Source organism: Gracilinanus agilis, chromosome 1 (assembly GCF_016433145.1).
Source record: "Gracilinanus agilis isolate LMUSP501 chromosome 1, AgileGrace, whole genome shotgun sequence".
Lineage (NCBI taxonomy): Eukaryota > Metazoa > Chordata > Mammalia > Didelphimorphia > Didelphidae > Gracilinanus > Gracilinanus agilis.
The window spans coordinates 98,497,508-98,518,945 of record NC_058130.1 but is presented as its reverse complement, the minus strand read 5'-3'; the positions used below and the strand labels follow the sequence as shown (position 1 = coordinate 98,518,945).

Below are 21,438 nucleotides of genomic sequence, written 5' to 3'. Positions count from 1 at the left end.
GTAAGCTTCATGAGATCAGCAGTTGTGTGTATGATGTCATCCCTGCATTATTAGTTGATGAAATAGCACTTATTAAGCACCTCCTGGGTTTCAGGTACGGTGCTCAGGGCTGAGGTGGAAAGAAAGGCACAAACCATTCTGCTCCAGGACCTCCTGGGCTGACAGGAGAGGCAGCACACACACAGCCATATACGTGGCTATGGACGTACCCTGAACAGTCAAGTGGGAATCATGGCAGTGGTGAGACACGAGCATTGAGGAGGACCAGGAAGGGCATCGAGATCAGTCCCAGCCTATTGAAGGCGCTTCATAACTGGATGGTTAAATGCTTACTGTGTATGAAGCCTGGTGCTAACTGCTACAAATACAATTAGAAAATCCGGTTTTCTTTTTATTTTTTGCACACGCTATTCCCTTTCCGACCTCAGTATCTTTGCACAACTCGTTTTGCCTGCCTGGTATTGCCCTTTGCCTTCCCTCCTATATAACCCTTCACGTCCTCTGAGCTCAATTCACGTACCACCTTCTCCATGATGCATTTCTTAGACCTTTCATTTTTTTAGTGCTCCTTCCCTTCATCAATTATTTTTACTTCTTAAATGGCATGCTTGTGTATGTTTTGTCCCTCCCCAGTTGAAGGTAAACTCTTTGAGGTAAAGGAAATATTAAGTATTTTGTTTTTGTCTTATCCCCATTTCCTTGCACATAAAAATTTAATAAGTGATTATTGAATTGAATATTACAAAGCCAAAATGTTTATCTTTGAAATAATACTGGTACTTGTTTTTTGTTTTGTTTTGTTTTGTTTTTTTTAACCCTCACCTTCTATCTTAGAATTGACACCAAGGCAGAAGAGTGGTAAAGAGTGGTAAAGAGGCTAGGCAATTGGGGTAAGTGACTTGCCCTGGGTTAGATCAGGTACAAGTGTTTGATGCCAGATTTGAATCTAGTACTTCCCGTTTCCTGGCTCAGAGCTCTACCACTGTGCTACCTGGCTGCCCCAGTACTGGTATTCTTGAGATGATATCATCTGCGGAGTCTGTCTTTGCTGAGTGGTTGTCTTTGTGTTTAAAAAAAAAAAAAAAAAAAAAAAGATGTTTCTTTATTTCCTGCCTAACTTGAGGATTCCGCATATTTCTAGAGCTCATCAAGTACAATCCTGACCCCCAGATCTTGGTCAAGTCATTGAATTTACCAGCTCACATAATCTTGTACTATGAAATGAAAGAGTAGCTGATTTTCCAATGACCCTCCCTTTAATCTCATGATCCTAATTCACTGATTCATCTTAGATTCTCTTTATTACAATACAGTTAGAGAATTGTATTGTAGATATCCACACGGTCCTCCCCTCCCACCATTACCTGTTTCTCTCTCTCTCTCTTTTTTTTTTAATTTTCCAGTGAATTTTATTCCAGTGTCTTTTTTTTAAACATTTTTTAATATTCATTTTTAACATGTTTACATACTTCATGCCCCTACTTTCCCCTTCACCCCCCACTCTCCCCCCACCCATGGTCGACGCGCATTTCCACTGGTTGTTACATGTGTCATCAATCAAGACCTATTTCCAAATTGTTGATAGTTGGATTGGTGTGGTAGTTTCGAGTCCACATCCCCAATCATGTCCACCCCAACCCATGGGTTCAAGCAGTTGTTTATCTTCTATGTTTCCTCTCCTGCAGTCCTTCCTCTGAATTTGGGTAGCATCTTTACTATAAATCCCTCAGAGCTGTCTTGTGTCACTGCATTGTTGCTGGTACAGAAGTCCATTACATTCGATTTTACCACAGTATATCAGTCTCTGTGTACAGTGTTCTTCTGGCTCTGCTCCTTTCGCTCTGCATCAGACCTGTTTCTCTTTTAAATTTGAAGTATATTTGTTTTGTTTGTGTGTGATCCTCTCCATCCCCTGATTGGTTGTGAACCCTTTCCCCATGCATCTTCCTTCTTTCTTTTGTTTGCTTGCCATGTAACCTCCTATATCTAGATCATATTTCCATTTCGAATCCTATGTCGATCCAACTCTGATTTTTGACAGACTGCTTTCCAGTTTTCTTAGCTGTATTTATGGAAAAGTGAGCCCTTACTAAAGTAGCTTGGTTCTTTGTGTTTATCACATGTTAGTGGACTACTAGGCTAATTTCCTCTGTGTGTTATATATCTAACCTGTTCTGTGGATGGACCTCTTTCTCTTTTAACCAGTTAACCAATCAATAGATTGTTTTGATGATTCCTGCTTTGCCTATCAGTTTGTGATCTGATATTGCTAGGCTAGGTCCCCTTCCTTTTTACTTTTTAAATTATTTTCCTTGGTATTCTTGACCTTTTGTTTTTCCAGATATATATTGTTGTTATTTTTGTTAGTTCTATAACATATTCCTTTGGTGATTTGTTTGGTATGCTCTGAATAAGTAAATTCAGTTTGTTTTCATTATATTGGTTCTGCTTATCCATGTGCAGTTAATATTCATCTTAAGTAGGTTTTTATTTCCTTAAAGTGTTTTGTAATTTATTTATATGATTCTCTTGTTGTAATCTTCCTTTTTTTCTTTTATTTTTGTGCCTTTCTACAATCTTTACTCCAAATCTGGATTATACTTCCTCTTTCCCTCCAATTTCAATTCAAATTTGATCTCCTATATAATGTCTTTCCTGATTCTTCTAGCTGCTATTCCTCTCCACCACACAACAAAAAAAATCATGCACTCCTTCAGTGAAGTTGTTTGTTTTTTTAAAATCTTTGTCTTAGTATCTTTGGCACCTACTACAGTGCCTGACATATAGTTGGTGCTTAATAAATGCTTGATTGATGATTTCTTTTTTCAAAAACCCTTTCTTTCCATCTTAGAATCAGTGCTAAGTGTTGTTTCCAAGGCAGAAGAGTAGTAAAGGCTAGGCAGCGGGGGTGTTAAGTAAGGGACTTGCCCAGGGTCACACAGGTAGGAAGTGTCTGAGATTCAGATACTCCTCATCTGTTCTTTTCAAAAAGTTTTCTTTATTTAATTAATTAATTTAGAGTATTTTTCCATGGTTACATGATTCATGTTCTTTCCCTCCCCCCCCCCTCCCACCTCCCATAGCCAATGAACAATTCCACTGGGTTTTACATGTGTCATGATCAAAACCCATTTCCATATTATTAATATTTGCAATCGAGTGTTTGTTTAGAGTCTACATCCCCAATCATATCCCCATTGAACCATGTGATCAATCATGTTTTTCTTCTGTGTTTCTACTTCCACACTTTCTCTGGATGTGGATAGCTTTCTTTCTCATAAGTCCCTCAGAATTATTCTAGTTCATTGCATTGCTGCTAGTAGTCTATTAAATTCGATTGTGCCACAGTGTGCCACAAAGATTGTGTCTTTGTGTACAATGTTCTCCTGGTTCTGCTCCTTTCATTCTCTGTATCACTTCCTAGAGGTTTTTCCAGTTCACATGGAATTCCTCCAGTTCATTATTCCTTTTAGCACAATAGTATTCTATCACTAACAGATACCACAGTTTTTAATTTGTTATCTTTCAATTTTTTAAATTTACATGCCCACTTCATTGAACTCTTCCCTCTCTGATTTGTTGGTATATGCATTCAGGGATATAAATTTCCCCCGGAGTACTGTTTTGGCTGCACCCCATAGGTTTTGATATTATTATTATTATTTTTATTTTTATGATTTGTTCTTTAACCAAGCAATTTTGGAGAATCATATTATTTAATTTCCAATTGATTTTTATTTGCATCTCCATGTTCCCTTACTAATTATAATTTTTATTTGCATTATGATCTGAAAAAGTTGTGTTATTTATTATTTCTGCTTTTTTGTATTTGTTTACAATATTTTAATGCCTTAGTACATGATCAGTCTTCGTAAATGTACCATATGCTGCTGAGAAGAAAGTGTATTCCTTTTTTGTCCCTATTTATTTTTCTCCATATGTCTATTAACTCAATTTTCTAGGATTTCATTCATATCTCTTATCTCTTATTTGTTTTTTTGGTTTGATTAATCTAGATCTGATAGAGGGAGGTTCAGGTCTCTACTAGTATAGTTTTACTATCTATTTCCTCCTTAAGATTCAATAGTTTCTCCTTTAAAAATCTGGATGCTATATCATTCGGTGCATACATGTTGAGTACTGCTATTTCTTCATTGTCTATACTGTCTTTTATCAGAATGTAATTATCTTCCCTATCTCTTTTAATCAGATCTATTTTTACTTTGGCTTTGTCAGATATCATGATTGCTACTCCTGCCTTCTTTTTCTCAGTTGATGCCTAATGAATTTTGTTCCATCCTCTTACCTTTACACTATGTGTGTCTTCCTGCCTCATGTGTATTTCTTGTAGACAATATATGGTAGGATTTTGGTTTCTAATCCATTCTGCTCTCTGCTTCTATTTTATGGGTGAGTTCATCCCATTCACATTCAGAGTTATGATTTTCACCTGTATATTCCCCATCATTTTGATTTCCTTCTCTAGTCTTACCCTTTCTTCTTTCACTATTTACTTCGACACCACTGTTATGCTTTTAATCAGTCAGTCCCCCTATTCCTCACTCTTATTTTACTCTCCTTCCCACCCCCTCCCTTCTTATTCCCCTCTTATTGTTCTTTAAGGTCTATTAAATTCCGTTTCCCCTCCTTTTCCCTTGCTTTTGATACTCCCTGCTTCTCTCCCCACCTTAGTTTTTCCCTCTCAACTTCCCAGTTAGGGTAAGATAGAATTCTATACCCCAATGGATTTAGCTGCTCTTCCCTTTCAGAATTGATCCCATTGAGAGCAAGGTTTAATTATTACCTATTACCACTCTCTTCTCCTTCTTATAATAGTATTCTTCCCTCCTCCTTCCATTCGCCTCTTTATGTGGTATAATTTATCTTATTTTTCTTCTTCCTTCAAGTATCTCTTGGTGTCATTGCCTATTCCCGCCCCCCTTTTTTACATATCATCTTAAACCACTTAGTACCCCAACCTCTGTATTTGAATAATTCTTCTATCTACTATGATTGTAAAATCAGTTTTTGAGAGTTAAAAATATCCTTTTTCTATAGGGATATAAAAAATTTCACCTTACTGAAGCCTTTAAAAAAAATCCTTGCCACCCGCGGGCCCCCCCGCGCCCCCCCCCCTTTCTTGTTTACCATTTCATGTTTCTCTTGAATTTTGGATTTGGACATTGTAATGGGAAAAAAGGGTTTTGGATTGAATATATTAAAAGGTGGTGACCAGGGGAAAAATCCTCAATTAAGGAATAACCTCAAGTCAAAATTGACTTTTATGGAAATTTATTTACAATTGAGAAGAGGTAGCCGAAATAAGGAAATAAGAATCTTAACACAGATAAATTACTATGATCCTCTAATTCAGTGATTCCCAAAGTGTGTGCCACTGCCCCCTGGTGGGTGCTGCAGAGATCCAGGGAGAGGTGATGGCCACAGATCCATTTGGGGGGCAGTGAATAACTTTAAGGGGACGGTGATAGTATGTGACAGGGGGCACTAAGTAATATTTTTTCTGGAAAGGGGGTGGTAGGCCAAAAAAGTTTGGGAAACACTGCTCTAATTAATCCAAGTAGATCTAATTAACCCAAGCCAAGAGTCAGAGGGAAAGGGCCCCGAGGGCCGGGGTGGGGCGGAGGTGAATGAAGTAAAAGCTTCAGTCACAGAGGCTCTATTAAAGGGAAGTTCCCTAAGAGAAGTTCAGGAAGATTCAGTCTTTAAACTTACCAGGTGGACTTCCAAAGAAGATATTAAGAGCAGTTTCACCAAGGTCTCAATATCCCAGCCAGCACACCTGCACGAACCAGGAAGGCTAGAAAACTGCTCAGCCCAGCTGACTAAGGTCTTTTTTAAAGGGGTCACTTATTCGTCACTTCCTTTGCCTCCCTCCTAGTTTGTGTGTCCAAACACAACAGATGCTTCTCTTAGGACTGCCTAGGGGGCAGTCAGTTGATTCTGATTCGTCACCCACTTTAGCACACTTGGGTTATGGACCTCCCAAAATTGGAGATGATCTCACCTTTGGTGATTAAATCTAAAGATGAGCAGTGTAGACTTAATCTAATTGTCACAATGCCAAATTTTCTATTTAGTTAGTTTGGTCTTTTCTTTAGGAATACTTGGAAATCCTCTATTTTGTTAAATGCCCATACTTTTCCCCTGGAAGTATATATAGTCAGTTTTGATGGGTAGGTGATCCTTGGTTGTAGACCCAATTCTCTTGCCCTTCTGAATTTCATATTCCAAATCTTGTGGTCCTTTACTGTGGAGGCTGCCAGATCCTGTGTAATCCTGATTGGTGCTCCTTGATATCTGAATTGACTCTTTCTGACTTCTTGCAATATTTTCTCCTTAGCTTGGAAGCTCTTGAATTTGGCAATTACATTCCTGGGGGTTGTCTTTTGAGGATTTAATATAGAGGGTGATCTGTGGACTCTTTCAATGGCTATTTTGCCCTCTTGTTCAAGAATATCATAGCAGTTTTCTTGGATGATTTCTTATAGTATCATGTCAAGGCCTCCCCCCCCCCCCCCCACACACACACACACACATTTTCTGGTAGACCAATGATTCTCAAATTGTCTCTCCTAGATCAGTTCTCCAAGTTTGTCATCTTTTCAATGAGATATTTCATGGTTTTTTACTTTTTTACTTTGCTTTATTAATTCTTGCTGTCATGTGAGATCATTAGGTTCTATTTACCCAATTCTAGTTTTTAAAGACTGGTTTTCAGTTATGATCTTTTTATTTTTTTATTTTTTTATTTTTTAATTTTTATTTTTTTTTTATTTTAAACCCTTAACTTCTGTGTATTGACTTTATAGGTGGAAGATTGGTAAGGGTAGGCAATGGGGGTCAAGTGACTTGCCCAGAGTCACACAGCTGGGAAGTGGCTGAGGCTGGATTTGAACCTAGGACCTCCTGTCTCTAGGCCTGGCTCTCAATCCTCTGAGCTACCCAGCTGCCCCCTATTATGATCTTTTGATTTCCCTTNTTTTATTTTAAACCCTTAACTTCTGTGTATTGACTTTATAGGTGGAAGATTGGTAAGGGTAGGCAATGGGGGTCAAGTGACTTGCCCAGAGTCACACAGCTGGGAAGTGGCTGAGGCCGGATTTGAACCTAGGACCTCCTGTCTCTAGGCCTGGCTCTCAATCCTCTGAGCTACCCAGCTGCCCCCAGTTATGATCTTTTGATTTCCCTTTTTGATTTGATCTATCCTGCTTTTCATGATTTCTAGAACATCAGTTCTGATCTCCAATTTATTTATTACTTCATGTGATTTCTGTGTTTCTTTTTCTATGTGGGAGATTCTGATTTTAAACTTTGTACTATTTACCACTTTTCTTGCCAGGTTTCTTCTATCTTTCTTACTTGATTCTCAATTTCTTTTTTGAGTTCCTCAAGAGCTTGTGACCAAATTCCATTTTTGGGGGGAAAGTTTGGATGTGTTTGCTTATTTGTCACTCTCTGCTATTGCTTCTGTAGTTGTGCTGTGTTTTTTGTTTGTTTGTTTTGTTTTGTTTTTGTTTTGTTTTTTTCCATAGAAGTTATCCAGTGTCAGAGACTTTTTCTTATTTTTTTTTTGGTAGTTGTAGATTGTAGTTCTTGGGTATTAGTGGCCATTGTTAGTTTTTTGTTCCCTCCCCAGCCAGAAGTCTGAGTGAAGAGGGAAGGCTATCTGTGTAGTGAGTTACAGAGGGGGGTTTTTTGCCCTGAGGCTATTTTTCTAGTCTGCTACATCTTCTGTGGGCAGCCTCTCTGTGCCAGATCTCTTTGCCCCCAAGCTCCATGTTCCTCAGCCTGAGGTCTCAAGTCTTTCTGCCCTCAGGGGTAAGTCTGTGGTGCCCTCAGCCAGCCCCCGAGAACAAACAAGAGATTGTTCCAGGACTCATTCTGACTGTCATGGTAGGTGGAGTCGGGGAGGGGTCATCCGCTCCTGCTTTGGTAGTTGTAATTTTATCCTCTCATAGTGTGGAAATGTGCAAACCCTGCCTACCTTCAAGTTTGTGTCCTGTGGTAGTACCCCTTTTCTGGTATGATTTTGATTTTTGTCCTTATATTGTTTTTGAGTCTTTATATTGGTCGGTTGTGAGAAGAAGACAACCCTTGCTTCTACTCTGCGGCCTTCTTAGCCTGGAAGTCTCCATTCTCATTTTTTCTTGAGTTAAGAGTATAACAAAAAGTAAGAACTTTTTCTCTAAAAAGACAAGGTATTTGTTGACCTTCTTTGTTTTCACAGATGAAATTCTTCTTTTAACTTGGCAAAGGATTTCAGTATTTCATTAAACATTTCTTAAGTGCTCATTTCATTCCAGGTAATGTGCTACCAATTGTGAGCTGTATGGAGAGATAACTTGACCCTATTCTTTCTCCCAAGAAATTTACTAACTGGTCATAAGGGTGATAATAGAAAATACAAATTGGCTTCGTTTGAAGGCAAAAAGGGAAGAAAGCTATATTGAGAAATCTGAGAAAGGAAGAGGTATATTTAGGGGAGTCTTCCTATAGGGAGTCACAGATTGACAATTCTTGAATTGGGCCTGGAAGGCAGAGACAATAATAGAATCTAGTCTAGACCCTTTAGCATAAGAATGAATAATAAGACTTTGCAACAGAGATAGGGCAGAGGATTGGATTAGCTTGATGAGGATAAGTATATTTTTTGAGCTAAACCAGTCACTTTTCAACTAAATAAATTTATTTTCTGATTCTTCTTTATAAAACTTTATTTAAATCAAAACAAATTAAAACCTGGACCCTTAATTTCCCACTTCCTTGTCTGTTGGACTGTCATATTAGTCATATTATTTACCAGATTTTTGAGAATATATTTTAAATGAATCAAGTTGAATAATTTTTCTTGCTAAAGGCCATATGCTACCAAATGGCCTTTGAAATGTGCATCATTTTGATCCTCTGGCTAGATTACTCTGCTGCACTCAGGGAGAATTAAAAATATATTTATATTATTCAGGCCGGGATTATTACATTGAAACCTTTTAAACATTGTCGTCAGTTCTGACCAGTTTAGATTATAAGGGAAAGGGAAAGGGATTACAAAATTATAGCCACCTTTGCTTTAGCCTGTGGTGGTGGTGGTTTTTAGCTGGGCTATATGAAGTACCCATTGGTGCTTGTAGTATGTAAAGATAAAATAAAGGGAGATTGATTTAAATAATGTGTGGACCTTTATTGGCATCTTCCTAGTTAGGACCCTATTATTTAGCATTTTCTATTCTCTCTTATTCTTTTTGATTGTAGCAGAGTGAAAAGATTAGTGATGATGTTATAGGAAGGGTTTGGCTTTTTTTTTTTTTTTTCATCTGTTTTGTGACCAGAAGATTTTTAGTCATCCAGTGAAGATTGCTTTACCCCAAGGTAAAATCTTGTGTGTTGCATATTATTAGAGTTTGTTCATTTATACTTAATTATGTATGGGAAATGTCTTTGTGTCAAGATTTTGGAAAAACATGCATCCGCTGGTGACTAAGGCAGAGAACCAGATTCTGGGTGGAATTTGCAGCATTTCAAATAGGGACTCTACTGCCTTCTGGAAGTGGTTGGTGTGAGGGTGGTCATGGGGGAGGGAGGAGAGAGATTTTCATCTTAAATTTTTAATTACCTTCTTAACATGAACACAGAAGGAAATATGGGGGAGGTCGAACACTAAGAGGGCTTTGAAAGTAGGTGTAGAGAATTATAGAGCATAGAATTTGGCTTTTAGGGAGGAAGCCTGAATGTTATCTGGCCAGGTCGATTGAAAGACTCCCTGTGAGATACCCCTTAGGGGATCCTACGAGTGGAGCTCTAAAAACCTCCTGACTGAGAGCTGCCCCATCATTTCAAATAATGCTACAGGAACAGGCTGGGCTGCCTTGGCCCACTCTGGGAATGTCACAGAGATTGGCACCTGGCAAGCCGTTTCTGTGGTGGAGGAGCGAGGTTACCGCACACACTTATCGACCTGTAGGTTCTGGCCACTGTCCCTGGCCAGTGCAGTACATGATGATGTCTTGGATGTTCAGTTGGGCTGGCACGGATACTGTGAGTGCTGTGACCCTGTTCCTACGCCTTGTCCAGAACGGATGCTCTCAGAGGGAACCCTTTGTGCCACACAGTGGGGCATGATGGGGGGATTTAATTGGGGCTATTATAGCTGTTTTCAGTTTGACTCGTCATGACTCCTTTTGGAGTTTTCTTGGCAAAGGTCCTGGCGTGGTTTACCATGTCGTCCTCTATCTCATTTTCCAGATAAGGAAGCTGAAAAGTTAAATGACTTGTCCAGGATCACATAGCTAGCAAGTATCTCAGGTCAGATTTGAACTCAGAAAGAGAAGCCTTCCTGACTCCAGGCGTGGCTCTCTGTCCATTGCACCACTTAACTCTATGCTGTATATGTTTTGACTACCTTTGATGATTGAAACCATAGCTGAAACAATATAAAAGTGAGGAAAACTTCCTTTTCAGGAGTGGTGATTAAAACCCAGATATTTCTGTGGGAAATTTTAGAAGTTTTCCCTCATATCTTAAAAGTTAAGAGATCATGGCAATCATATAATAGTAGCCCACAGTAGCTTGTATTTATAGACAATTAAAGATCTTTAAAATAATTTTTCTTAAGAGTAGCCCAATGAAATAGATAATGCAAATATTATTGTCTTCATTTTACTGATGGGTAAATTGAGACTCGGCATGAGTTGATGTGTCCAAGTTCATGCAACTATTATGACTTCTAGTTTATGGACTGTTGTTTCTTTAGCATAAGTTTCTGTGTAGAGTTCTGTTTGTTGACAGGGTGATTGATTGGCTGTATGAAATGCTCGCAACCCTTTTAATATCATCCTAAGACGTGAAACAAAAGGAATTAAAAGAGTCTCTGGAAAAAATTTTATTTTACCTGCCCTGCTTTTCCTTAGTTCCTATCCTTTCCTTGAAGAAGCTTCTTTTCTTCCCACTCTGTTCCTTCATGCAAAAGGAATCTCTATCTCTTCTTCCTGAGATTTCTTATCATTACTTATCTGAATTTCTGTTAATTTATATAAATCTACATTATATTACAAGTTATTTGTGAACATGGCTCCCTCCACCCATTAGATTGTAACCAGAACCTATCTTATTTCATTTTTTATAACCCTTACTGCCTATGACCTTCCCTTCCATAAAGTTGGTACTTAATTTCAGCAGAGATCATATTCTGTTCAGGCAGATTCCTGTAAGCCTGTGGGAAGTTGTTAAATGACAGGAAAGACAGAAGAAAATAGGAATGAATCTAGTACAAACATTCATTATAAAGTTACATTTGAACCCCTCATGATTTTTTAAGGTGCAGAACTAGGTCATTATATGTCATAAGGCTTAGAGGTAGAAAGAACTTAGAATTCTCTAGTCTAAAGTCCTTATTTAGTAGATGGGCAAGCTGAGCTTTACATGGAAGACAATGTTCTTACTTTCCCCTTTACCTCCCCCAAACACCTCCCCCCATAGCCTACGCACATTTCCACTGGTTTTCACATGTGTGATCAATCAAGACTTATTTACAACTCCACCAGCAATGCATCAATGTCCCAGTTTTGCCACATCCCCTCCAGCATTCATTACTCTCCCCTGTTCTCATTTTAGCCAATCTCCTAGATGTGAGGTGATACCTCAGAGTTGTTTTGATTTGCATTTCTCTAATTATTAGAGATTTAGAGCACCTTCTCATGTGCTTATTGATAGTTTTGATTTCTTTATCTGAAAATTGCCTATTCATGTCCCTTGCCCATTTATCAATTGGGGAATGGCTTGATTTTTTTATACAATTGATTTAGTTCCTTGTATATTTGAGTAATTAGAACTCTGTCAGAATTTTTTGTTATAAAGATTTTTTCCCAGTTGTTTCCCTTCTGATTTTTGGTTGCATTGTTTTTGTTTGTACAAAGCCTTTTTAATTTAATATAATCAAAATTACTTATTTTACATTTTGTAATTTTTCCTAGCTCTTGCTTGGTTTTAAAATCTTTCCTTTCCCATAGATCTGACAAATACACTATTCTGTGTGTTCACCTAATTTACTTATAGTTTCCTTCTTTATATTCAAGTCATTCATCCACTCTGAATTTATCTTGGTGTAGGGTGTGAGATGTTGATCTAAACCTAATCTCTCCCATATTGTTTTCTACATGGAAGACATAATTTGTGGTAGTCATGAGCTGGAATTTTTTGTTTTGTTCCTTAATTTAAATTTATTTATTTGTTAGTTACATTGAAATAATTCTATTTAACTCCTTCCCTTTTCTCCCCTTCCCCATTTAGAGAAGGCATCTTTTGAGATGGAGAATGAATATATATCAGTTCTTCCTCTGGAGGGGGAAATTCACAAGTCATTCTTCAAATGATATGGAATTGTAACCCACGTTCTCAGATTCCAAATCTATTATTTTTTCCTATACTTTGGCTTTTTAGAATGGACCAACTGCCAAGAGGCAACCTGGACTTTTCACCCCCCCTAAACCTGTACCTGCTAAAGTGGCCCATGATACAAAAGATCAAGTACCTTTGTTTCTAAGGTGGTTTTTTTTTTTTTTTTTGACCCCTTACTCTCCATGTTAGAATCAATACACTGTATATTGATTCCAAGACAAAAGAGTGGTAAAGGATAGGCAATAGGGTTTGAGTGACTTGTGCAGAGTCAAACAGCTAGGAAGTGTCTGAGGCCAGTTTTGAACCCAGGACCTTCCATCTCTGGGCCTGGCTGTCAATCCACTGAGCCACCCAGCTGCTCCTGCACCCTGGACTTTTCACCTGTCCTTATGGCCCATGATATAGCATATTAATTTAAGCCGTTTGGGACAGGGCAGTACATGTTTCCACAGACTATTCCAGCTATTAGAGATATAAAGTTTTCCAGAAAATCATCTAGTTAAGATGCTGGCTTACCACAGCTATGCTACAGAGATGATCATGTCCTTGATCCTGCAAATATGCCACTCTCATATTCATGAATTATGAAACTCCATTTCTGATGGCATGGTGTTGTCACTCCATCTTGTCTGCTTTGCATCTCCAAAGTGTGTTATTTTTTTATTATTATTCTATTAATTATTTATTTTTGGTTAAGTCACCATGAACTCCAGTCCCCTCAACCCTCAGTTCTTTTTAAGACCATCATTCCTGCACTGGCGGTACTCTCTCTTCTTTCCCATCTGACCCCTTGGTAAACCAACCGAACTTAACACTGACATTTTCCTTTGAGACTCTTGCCTCTTTATTGAAGATTTTGCCCTTCCAAACTCCAGCCTTGGATTATTCCCATCATTTGCTGCCTTCATTCCTATTCACGTGCTCTTCAACAAAGTTAGAGAAAGCCAGGTACACTATAAATTTATGTTACATAATCCCAGCTGTGCCCTCCTTCTTCATAAGATAAACCTTTTATTCCTCCTTAATTAGCTTGCTATCCTCACCACGGTGAGTTTTCCAAAACTTCTCATCCCTTTTCAAAAGTCCCATGCCTCCTCTTATCCTTCCCTCTCAGCTGAGAGCAGCTCATCTTATATTTTATTGAAAAAATTGAAGGCATTCAACAAGAGCTTTTTTTTTTTTTTAACCCCTTGTCTTCCATCTTAGAATCAATACTGTGTATTGGTTCTAAGGCAGAAGATTGATAAGGGTGGTCAATGGGGGCCAAGTGACTTGCCCAGGGTCACATGGCTGGGAAGTGTCTGAGGTCAGATTTGAACCCAGGACCTCCCTTCTCTAGGCCTGATTCTCAATCCACTGAGTCACCCAGCTGACCCCAAGAGCTCCTTCTTTCTGCCACCTTTTCATCTCCTATCACTCAGATGACTTTTGCTACTATCTCCTCCTTTGTCATTGTCTCACTTGGCCCTTCTCCTTGCGCAGGCTCTTCTCTAAATGATTCCGTTCTATCCTGTGTTCTCCAGCAGATTGCCCTTGCTATCATCCTCACTCTTATACTTATGTCTTCCATTTCTCCATGTCTGTTGGCTGCTTCTCTATTGCCTCAAATACATCTTTGACTCCTTTGTCTTTAAAAAACTCTTATTCGATCTCATACATCCCTACTGGCTGTATAATCCCATATCTCTCCTCCCTTTTGTGGCTAATTTCCTTGGTAATATTTTGCAAGATAATGCCTCTATTACCTTTATTCTTAATTCCCCATAGTCTGACTTCCAGCCTCATCCTGTAACTGAGACTGCTATTGCCAAAATAACTAATAGTCCTCAAATTGAATGAATTTTTCTCGAACTTTATTTTTTTGTCCTTTCTACAGCTTTTAACATTGTTGATCATTTTCTTTGCTGTAGGTTTTTGTGACAGTACTTTCTTTTTGTTTTCTTCCTACCTTTCTGACCACTCCTCAGTCTCCTTTGCTGAATCATCATCCAGGCCAAACACAGTAATCATAGATGTCCCACAGGGCTGTGCCCTGGACCTTATTTTCTTTTCTTTTCATACTGTTTCCCTAGGTGGTCTCATTAGCTCCCATCATTTCAATTATTATCTCTGTGGAAATCACTCATATCCACTTGTCCAGGCCAAACTTTGCTTTTAACCACAGTTCTCACATCAGGAGCTACTTATTGGCTGTCCTGTAAATAACTTAAACTCATTATGTCCCAAAATGAACTAATTATTGTTCTTCAAAAGCCCTCCCTTCTTCCTAGCTTCCCTCAGCCACTCACACTTACACATCGTCCTCAACTTCTCATTTTTGCTCTTGATATCCAGTCATTGGCAAATGTCTTTGATTTTTCCCTCATCTTCCTCCACTTCTCTAACACTGATGCCACTGTGGTGCCAGCCCTCATCGCCTTCATGCAGTAACCTCCTGTTAGGCATCTTCTCCAAGCTCAGGTCTGGCCCTGTCATCTCCTCCCATGCCCCAACAATAAACTGCAGGGCCTCTCTGTTACCTTCTGTACTGAAGAAAAGGTTCTGCTTGGTTTTCAGTGGCCTCGAGAACCTGGTCCCTTCCTGCACTTCCAGTCTTCTTGTAGTCTCCTCTCTGCCCTTCAGGGAAGAACAGTGTCTTCCCTGTTCAATTGTGAATTTCTTGAGAGCAGTGTTTCAGTAGAATCTTAATAAATTATAGTTGACAGACTGACTTTAGAAAATATTGCAGAGAGCATGCCTGTGTTAATGATTGTCAAACTGCAGAACATAAAGCTTTTTGCTATTGAATAAGAGATAAGAACTCCTAGATCTCTCCAGTTATTTCCTTGTAGTGAGAATAATCTGGGAGTAATGCAGATGTAATTTCAAAGTCTGAACTTTTGAGAGGTATCTTATGTTGTGAAGATGAACAAAGATTATTGCTTCAGTTAAAATTTGATCTTATCAATCAAAACTGAACACTATGAAATTATTGTGACACTTTCTTTACAGAAATTGGAGGGAGGGAAAAGTTGTTGGGGAGACTTACCTAGAAGTCCAACTTTTTGATAAATTTTAGATTTGATAAATCTTTGCATTTTAATTTGTTATGTGAGATAACTCTAGGAGTACAAGAGAGATTATGTTGGAAAGTGCTAATGGTTTTAAAAACAAAAGTCATTAATAAAAATAAAGGGGGAAAAAACCTTATAGTTTTCTTTTAATCACTTGTATATGTAACTATTTTCTAATTCAATTGTTGCAGGCACTACACCTACCAAACCAACAGTGTTAGCTAATGGTGATCATGAAATAGAAGAGAATGATGCCACTGGTAAGTGTTTCTTAAATAGTTAAATCAAAAGGGTAGAGCTGGCCTGGGCCAGAGCAGTACTTCTGGGTATTTCTGAACCCCTATCAGCTCCTGGATAGAAAAAGGATACTTGGTTAAAATGAGTTGACAGAGCTTTTCTGTATTCTTGTATTACATGACTTTCTGTATATTACTTATTACTATTGAAACACTCTTTAAAAGGAAAAAAAAATGTCTGCTTTAATTCTGCTGGAGCTGTGCCTTCCATTTTGTAACTTTGGGAGCCCTTTAGTAGTAATTAATGGTTTCCTATGAAAAGGAGAATGTCATCATGGAAGCCTCTACTTAAAAATGCTCTGTTTATAGTTAGTCACTCCTTAAATTTATTGAAGTTGAAATCCTTATTGATTGCATAAAATTTCTAGCCTGTTTCCCCTAGATGATTATTAGAATGAGAAAAGCCCATAGTTTAGAAATCTGTTCTCTTCTTGTAAGTGCTTTGCTTCAGCTGCTGCCATTGTGAAATTTTCTTCTCTTTGAAGTTTCTCTCTTTGATATTTTAAAGTTATCACAGACATTCCTGTGGGATTCTATGGTTCCTTCTCTACACCCTTGCAATACCGTTCTCGTAATGTGTTCTTGGAACTCGAAGTGGTGAGCTCTGATAGAGCAGCAAATATCTGTAGAAGTGTGCTAGGGGACTCTCTTACCAGGTATCCCAAGTGAGTGACTGGAGTATTGTCAACAGCCTTCGGAGAATGACACTGCATTTTTATAAATAATTGCACTTAAATTATAGTTGTGAAAGAAATGTCACTATATTTTCCCTAACAGAGTCAGCTATTTAAAGTACATCCTCTTCGGTGGAAGAGAAGGATAAAACCAGAAGAGTAATAAGTATTTTCTGTCTCTCTTGTGTCTGTAGAAACAAATGCAATCGGCAAATGTGTAGGCCGACCTCATGGCAAGCCAGACACTTGTATAATAGAGACTTGCTTATGCCTTGTATCTGTTGCATCGCTCATTTATATCTAGGGATTTTTGCCTCCTCTTTTATTTTGGCTAGGGGTGCCTCACATGTCTAGGCTAACTACCAGGGTTTTTCCTCTGCTGATTTCCTGAACATAGAAAGATCCAGCCAAGGGGAACCGAGCTCCTCTGCCAAAAACCCCTTTGATAAATCTGCATATTGAATTTGGCAAGGTCTAGATTTTCCTGTATTCACTTAGACTTGTTTGACCTTGGGAAATTCAGTTGATATTGTTAGCTTCATACATCACAGTGACACTATGGGAACTGATGACTCATTCTCATTCTTTCTTTTATTAATTCTACAACTATTTATTATACAACTTTTATTCAGAAAGCACTATTAGCCACTGGTGATATACATAATTAAAATATTATTCAGATAGTTTACATTTTATATATAACATCTCTATTATGATTAGAATGTGACCCCTAATTCTAATGGAACTAACATTTTAGGATTATAATATACATAAACCAAAAATATTTATGTAATGTGGTTTTCAGAGAAAACTTTTACTTGGCCTCTTTCCATTTGCATAATAGAAAACACTTGAGAATGATGCTTATTGCCATGAGTATGGTTTTCTAAAAAATGGAGACATTATTAGATTCAGACATCCTGGAGGGGGAGTACACGCTAATGGTTGAATCTGAACAATTGGATTATAAAGTCATTGACTAATCAGGGAAATAAAAGCTAGGAATGTTATTGTTCACCAGGATTTTGGTGAAACTTGAAAAGGTGTGAATTAACTCTTCCCCCAACACTCCCCACCTTTGGGGACTGTAGCAGAAAAAGAAATTTTTATACAGGCTTAGGACTGTTGGGGCTAAATTTATCCACAAGCCCCGCTTCTCCTTCACCCAACTCCTTTCCCAGTGGATTTATTTGGGACTAGCAAGTTATGGGCCTTTGGGGCAAGAGAAATATAAAAGTATGATTGCAGATTTTGGAGAATCCCTGACTTGAAGACCCCTCTTGTCCAAAACAGGGGGAGGGGACAAATTTAATCTCAACTGCTCCCAATCACAGTTTACTTAATTGAAATAATTCCAGCTGGTTTTCTGGGTTTGTGGAGGGAGAGGAGATCCTCCTAACTCACCCTCCCCTCACACCCTGTTCTACCAATATCCTGATCCAACAAATACTCATGCCACAAAAATTATTCAGAATAATTTACAAAGCACCTACAAAATTACTGGGTATCCCAATTGTGGAAGGATTGATCTAAGAAAGAAAATTATAGGACAATTTCTTTAATTATTATTTATGCCAACATTTTAAATAAATAATTGGTAATTAGATAGTAACCAAGCTGGATTTATACCAGGTATTCCAGAATCCTTGAATATTAAGAAAATAGCGAGTATAGTTATTCATGTATATTATAACAACAGCACGTTGACAAAATAAATCATTTATTTATGTCATATAACCCTTAAGCCTTACCATGACAGGACCTATGTTACGGTAAAGATACATATGATAAAAAATCGTATTTATCCAAAGCCAAAAGATAGTGTGATTTGACATGGAAAACCTCTGGAAACAAAGAGAAAGATGATTAATATTACAAACACAGATAAAGAAGTTGCAAATTTTTTTTAGTGGCAGAATACAGTCTGGCCCTTATTGTCATGAGGCCTCATTTTCATCATTTCCTGCTTCTGGAAAGGGTATAGTAATTTCCAACTTGTTGTGCCACTCACCATTTTCACAATATTCTTTCCCTGGCTATCACTCCCCTATATGTATTTTTCCCCCATTAGAACATAAACTTCCTCGAGGAGAGTGAACCTTGCTTCTCTATTTTTGAATCTCTCAAAGTGCTTCATACTTAATACATGTACTTAACACATGCTTTTCATCCATTCAAATTCTACAAAGTGTCCCAAAAATCTCAGTGCATTTCTATGATTTAAAGCTTAAATGTCATAAAGCAATAATTATCTTTACTATAAAGAAGTGATTATTAAATTTATTTTATAATAGCTAAAAAGTTAGTAAAGTAGATAAAGTAACACCCAAAAGCAAATGAAAATAACTTGGAAAGCATTTAGACAGAAGTTTAAACCAGCACTAGGCCATATCTCAAAATATTATAAATGAATATGATCTTTATGTATAAAATCACATCTTAAAAAGATTAGGAGTGAATAGGAGGCATCATTTATATCTGTAGGTAAGGAGATAATTCCTCCTCAAAACAAGATAAGGAAATGATTAGTAAAAAAAAAAAGAGACAAAGTAGGCAATTGTTTAAATTCACATTTAAAAAAACTTTTGCATGAACAAAATTAATGTGATTGCAGTAAGAAGAGAACTGTGGAGCAGGGAAAAATCTTTCCAACAGATATCCCCAATAAAAGTCTGAAAAACATGTCATATAAGGTATAAAATGCCATATGAGGAAGACAAAAATATGACTAAAAGGCATACTTGAGAAGGCAAATGATCAAAGAGTATAAACAGACTTCAAAAGAAATATTGCAGTATACCACAGCCAAATAAAAAATGTTCCTGAACACCAATATTAAGTAAGAGAAGTCAAATTACAAAAATTGTTAGGTTTTATTTCATACCTGACAAATTGGCAATGATGGTGTAAAAAGAAAATAACCAGAGGAAGAGCTGTGGTTGTAAGTTGATCCCATGAATGATCCCAATCATTCTAGAAATCTATTTGTAATTATGAAAGAAAAATCATTAAACTGCACTTCCCCCGACCCTGGAATATCACTGATTGGTATGTATCCTAAAGGCTTCAAAGATAGAAACTGAGAAAATGGAAAAAGAGAACATGCTTATTTATGCAAAATATTCATAGTGGAGCCTTTTGTGATAGTGAAGGACTAGAATCCAAATACAAATCCTGGCATTGAAACAACTAATTTGAGGAAATATAGAAACCTGATAACAAAGTGAAGAAAGCAGAACCAGGGACATAGACCATAGACTGGCCAAGGTAATGTTAATTAAGACAACACCAAGGGAAAGCTAAATTCAGATCGAAGGTAATGATCATTTTCAGTCCTTCTTTGAAGGAAGGATGGGGGATCCACAGGTGTGGAATGTTTCATTTGCTTCCTTCCAGCCATCATATCAATTTTGCTTTTTTAAGTAAAATTTTTCAATTAACAAGCATTTATTTGATATCATGAAGGGTAGCTGCCGGTTTTGAAATCATACAGTGATGCAGATTGTCAACCCCTTTGTGACTCATTATCTTAGAGGGTCCCTTTGGGTACAGAGAGGTTGAGTGACTTTCTCCTGGTACTCTTCAGATGAGTCCAGAAAAAGCTTCATCCACTGCCTCCGTTGTGTGTGGAGTTCAACAAGAAGGGGAGCTGAGGCAGGTTTCTCCAAGCCAAGTTATGGTTTATTAGGAGTGTTTCCCAACAAGAAAGCAAGTTCTTTCACCCCCTGTTTGCCAAAAGACCGCAAATCAAGGCTGCAGTACATTTTTATAAGCATAAAACAAAGAACACAACTAAAATCATTTTTGTCGTGAAATTGGCAGCATCGTGGGCTTGTGGGGTCATGATTGGTTCCTTTAAGGAAGGGTCCTCAAGCACACGTAGGACACGGCCCGCCTCTTTGTTTCTAAGGAATGCTTTTGTGAACTTGTGGGGTCCGGTTGCGTCTGGAGGCCATTGCTGTCCGGCACTCAGACCCCAAGGGCTTAGGTATAGGATAAGCAACTTGGAGTTTACAGGGAGAGAGCCTTGAGGTGGGACCAGGTCAGCCCGTCTGATTCTCAGGGATGGCATGAAATAACAAGCTTTCCTTAGCACCGATGATTTGCAGGTGTTGCTGAGATAACCCCTAGAAGGAGACTTCTGAAGCCAAGCTCAGGCTCCTCTTTAATTAACAGTGATTATGGGAAAGCTTATAAGTCAGACACCCAGCCTCGCAGAGGGACCTTGAACTCTTGAACTTAGGAACTTCTTCACTTGGAGCCAAAAAAGAAGCTTAGGCTGGTTACATAGAATACAGAATAGGATTACTTACCAAGTGAAATAAAATATAAAGCACAAGGTAGAACAACAAAATTGAATATAAAAAAACAAATTGATATGCTTTTTTAACCTCTTTCCATGCTCTTATATAATAGTGGAAAAATTGAGGACAGTAACATTTTTAAAATGCACGCAAAAGGGGCAGCTGGGTAGCTCAGTGGATTGAGAGCCAGGACTAGAGATAGGAGGTCCTAGGTTCAAACTCGGCCTCAGCCACTTCCCAGCTGTGTGACCCTGGGCAAGTCACTTGATCCCCATTGCCCACCCTTACCAATCTTCCACCTATGAGACAATACACCAAAGTACAAGGGTTTTTAAAAAAAATGTAAAAAAAAATGCACGCAAAATAACACAGACACATACAATTTTACAAGTAAGGACATAAAGAATACTGTAATGCTTAAAATAAATGAAAGCATTAAAAACAACAACAAGAAGAAAATGTGTCCAGGGTTGGATTAGATCAGATGTCCTTAATCTTTTTTGTGTCATTGACCCCTTTGGTAATCTAGTGAAGCCTAGAGAGAGAGAGAGAGAGAGAGAGAGAGAGAGAGAGAGAGAGAGAGAATTTTTTAAAACCTCGCCTTCTATCTTAGAATCAATACTGTGTATTGGCTCCAAGGCAGAAGAGTGGTAAGGGTAGGCAATGGGGGTCAAGTGACTTGCCCAGGGTCACACAGCTG

The 21,438-nt window shown here is 38.1% G+C and overlaps 1 protein-coding gene across 6 annotated transcripts in view; it reads left to right on the top strand.

Annotated features, from left to right (window-relative positions):
- Positions 1 to 21,438, top strand: part of MAP4 (microtubule associated protein 4) — a 248,111-nt gene that overhangs the window by 102,866 nt on the left and 123,807 nt on the right. For all 6 annotated transcript variants that reach the window (XM_044683131.1, XM_044683185.1, XM_044683249.1 and 3 more), the window contains exon 4: positions 15,656 to 15,724. In XM_044683131.1, coding sequence (XP_044539066.1) covers positions 15,656 to 15,724 — 69 coding nt within the window. The remainder of the gene's footprint in view (positions 1 to 15,655; positions 15,725 to 21,438) is intronic.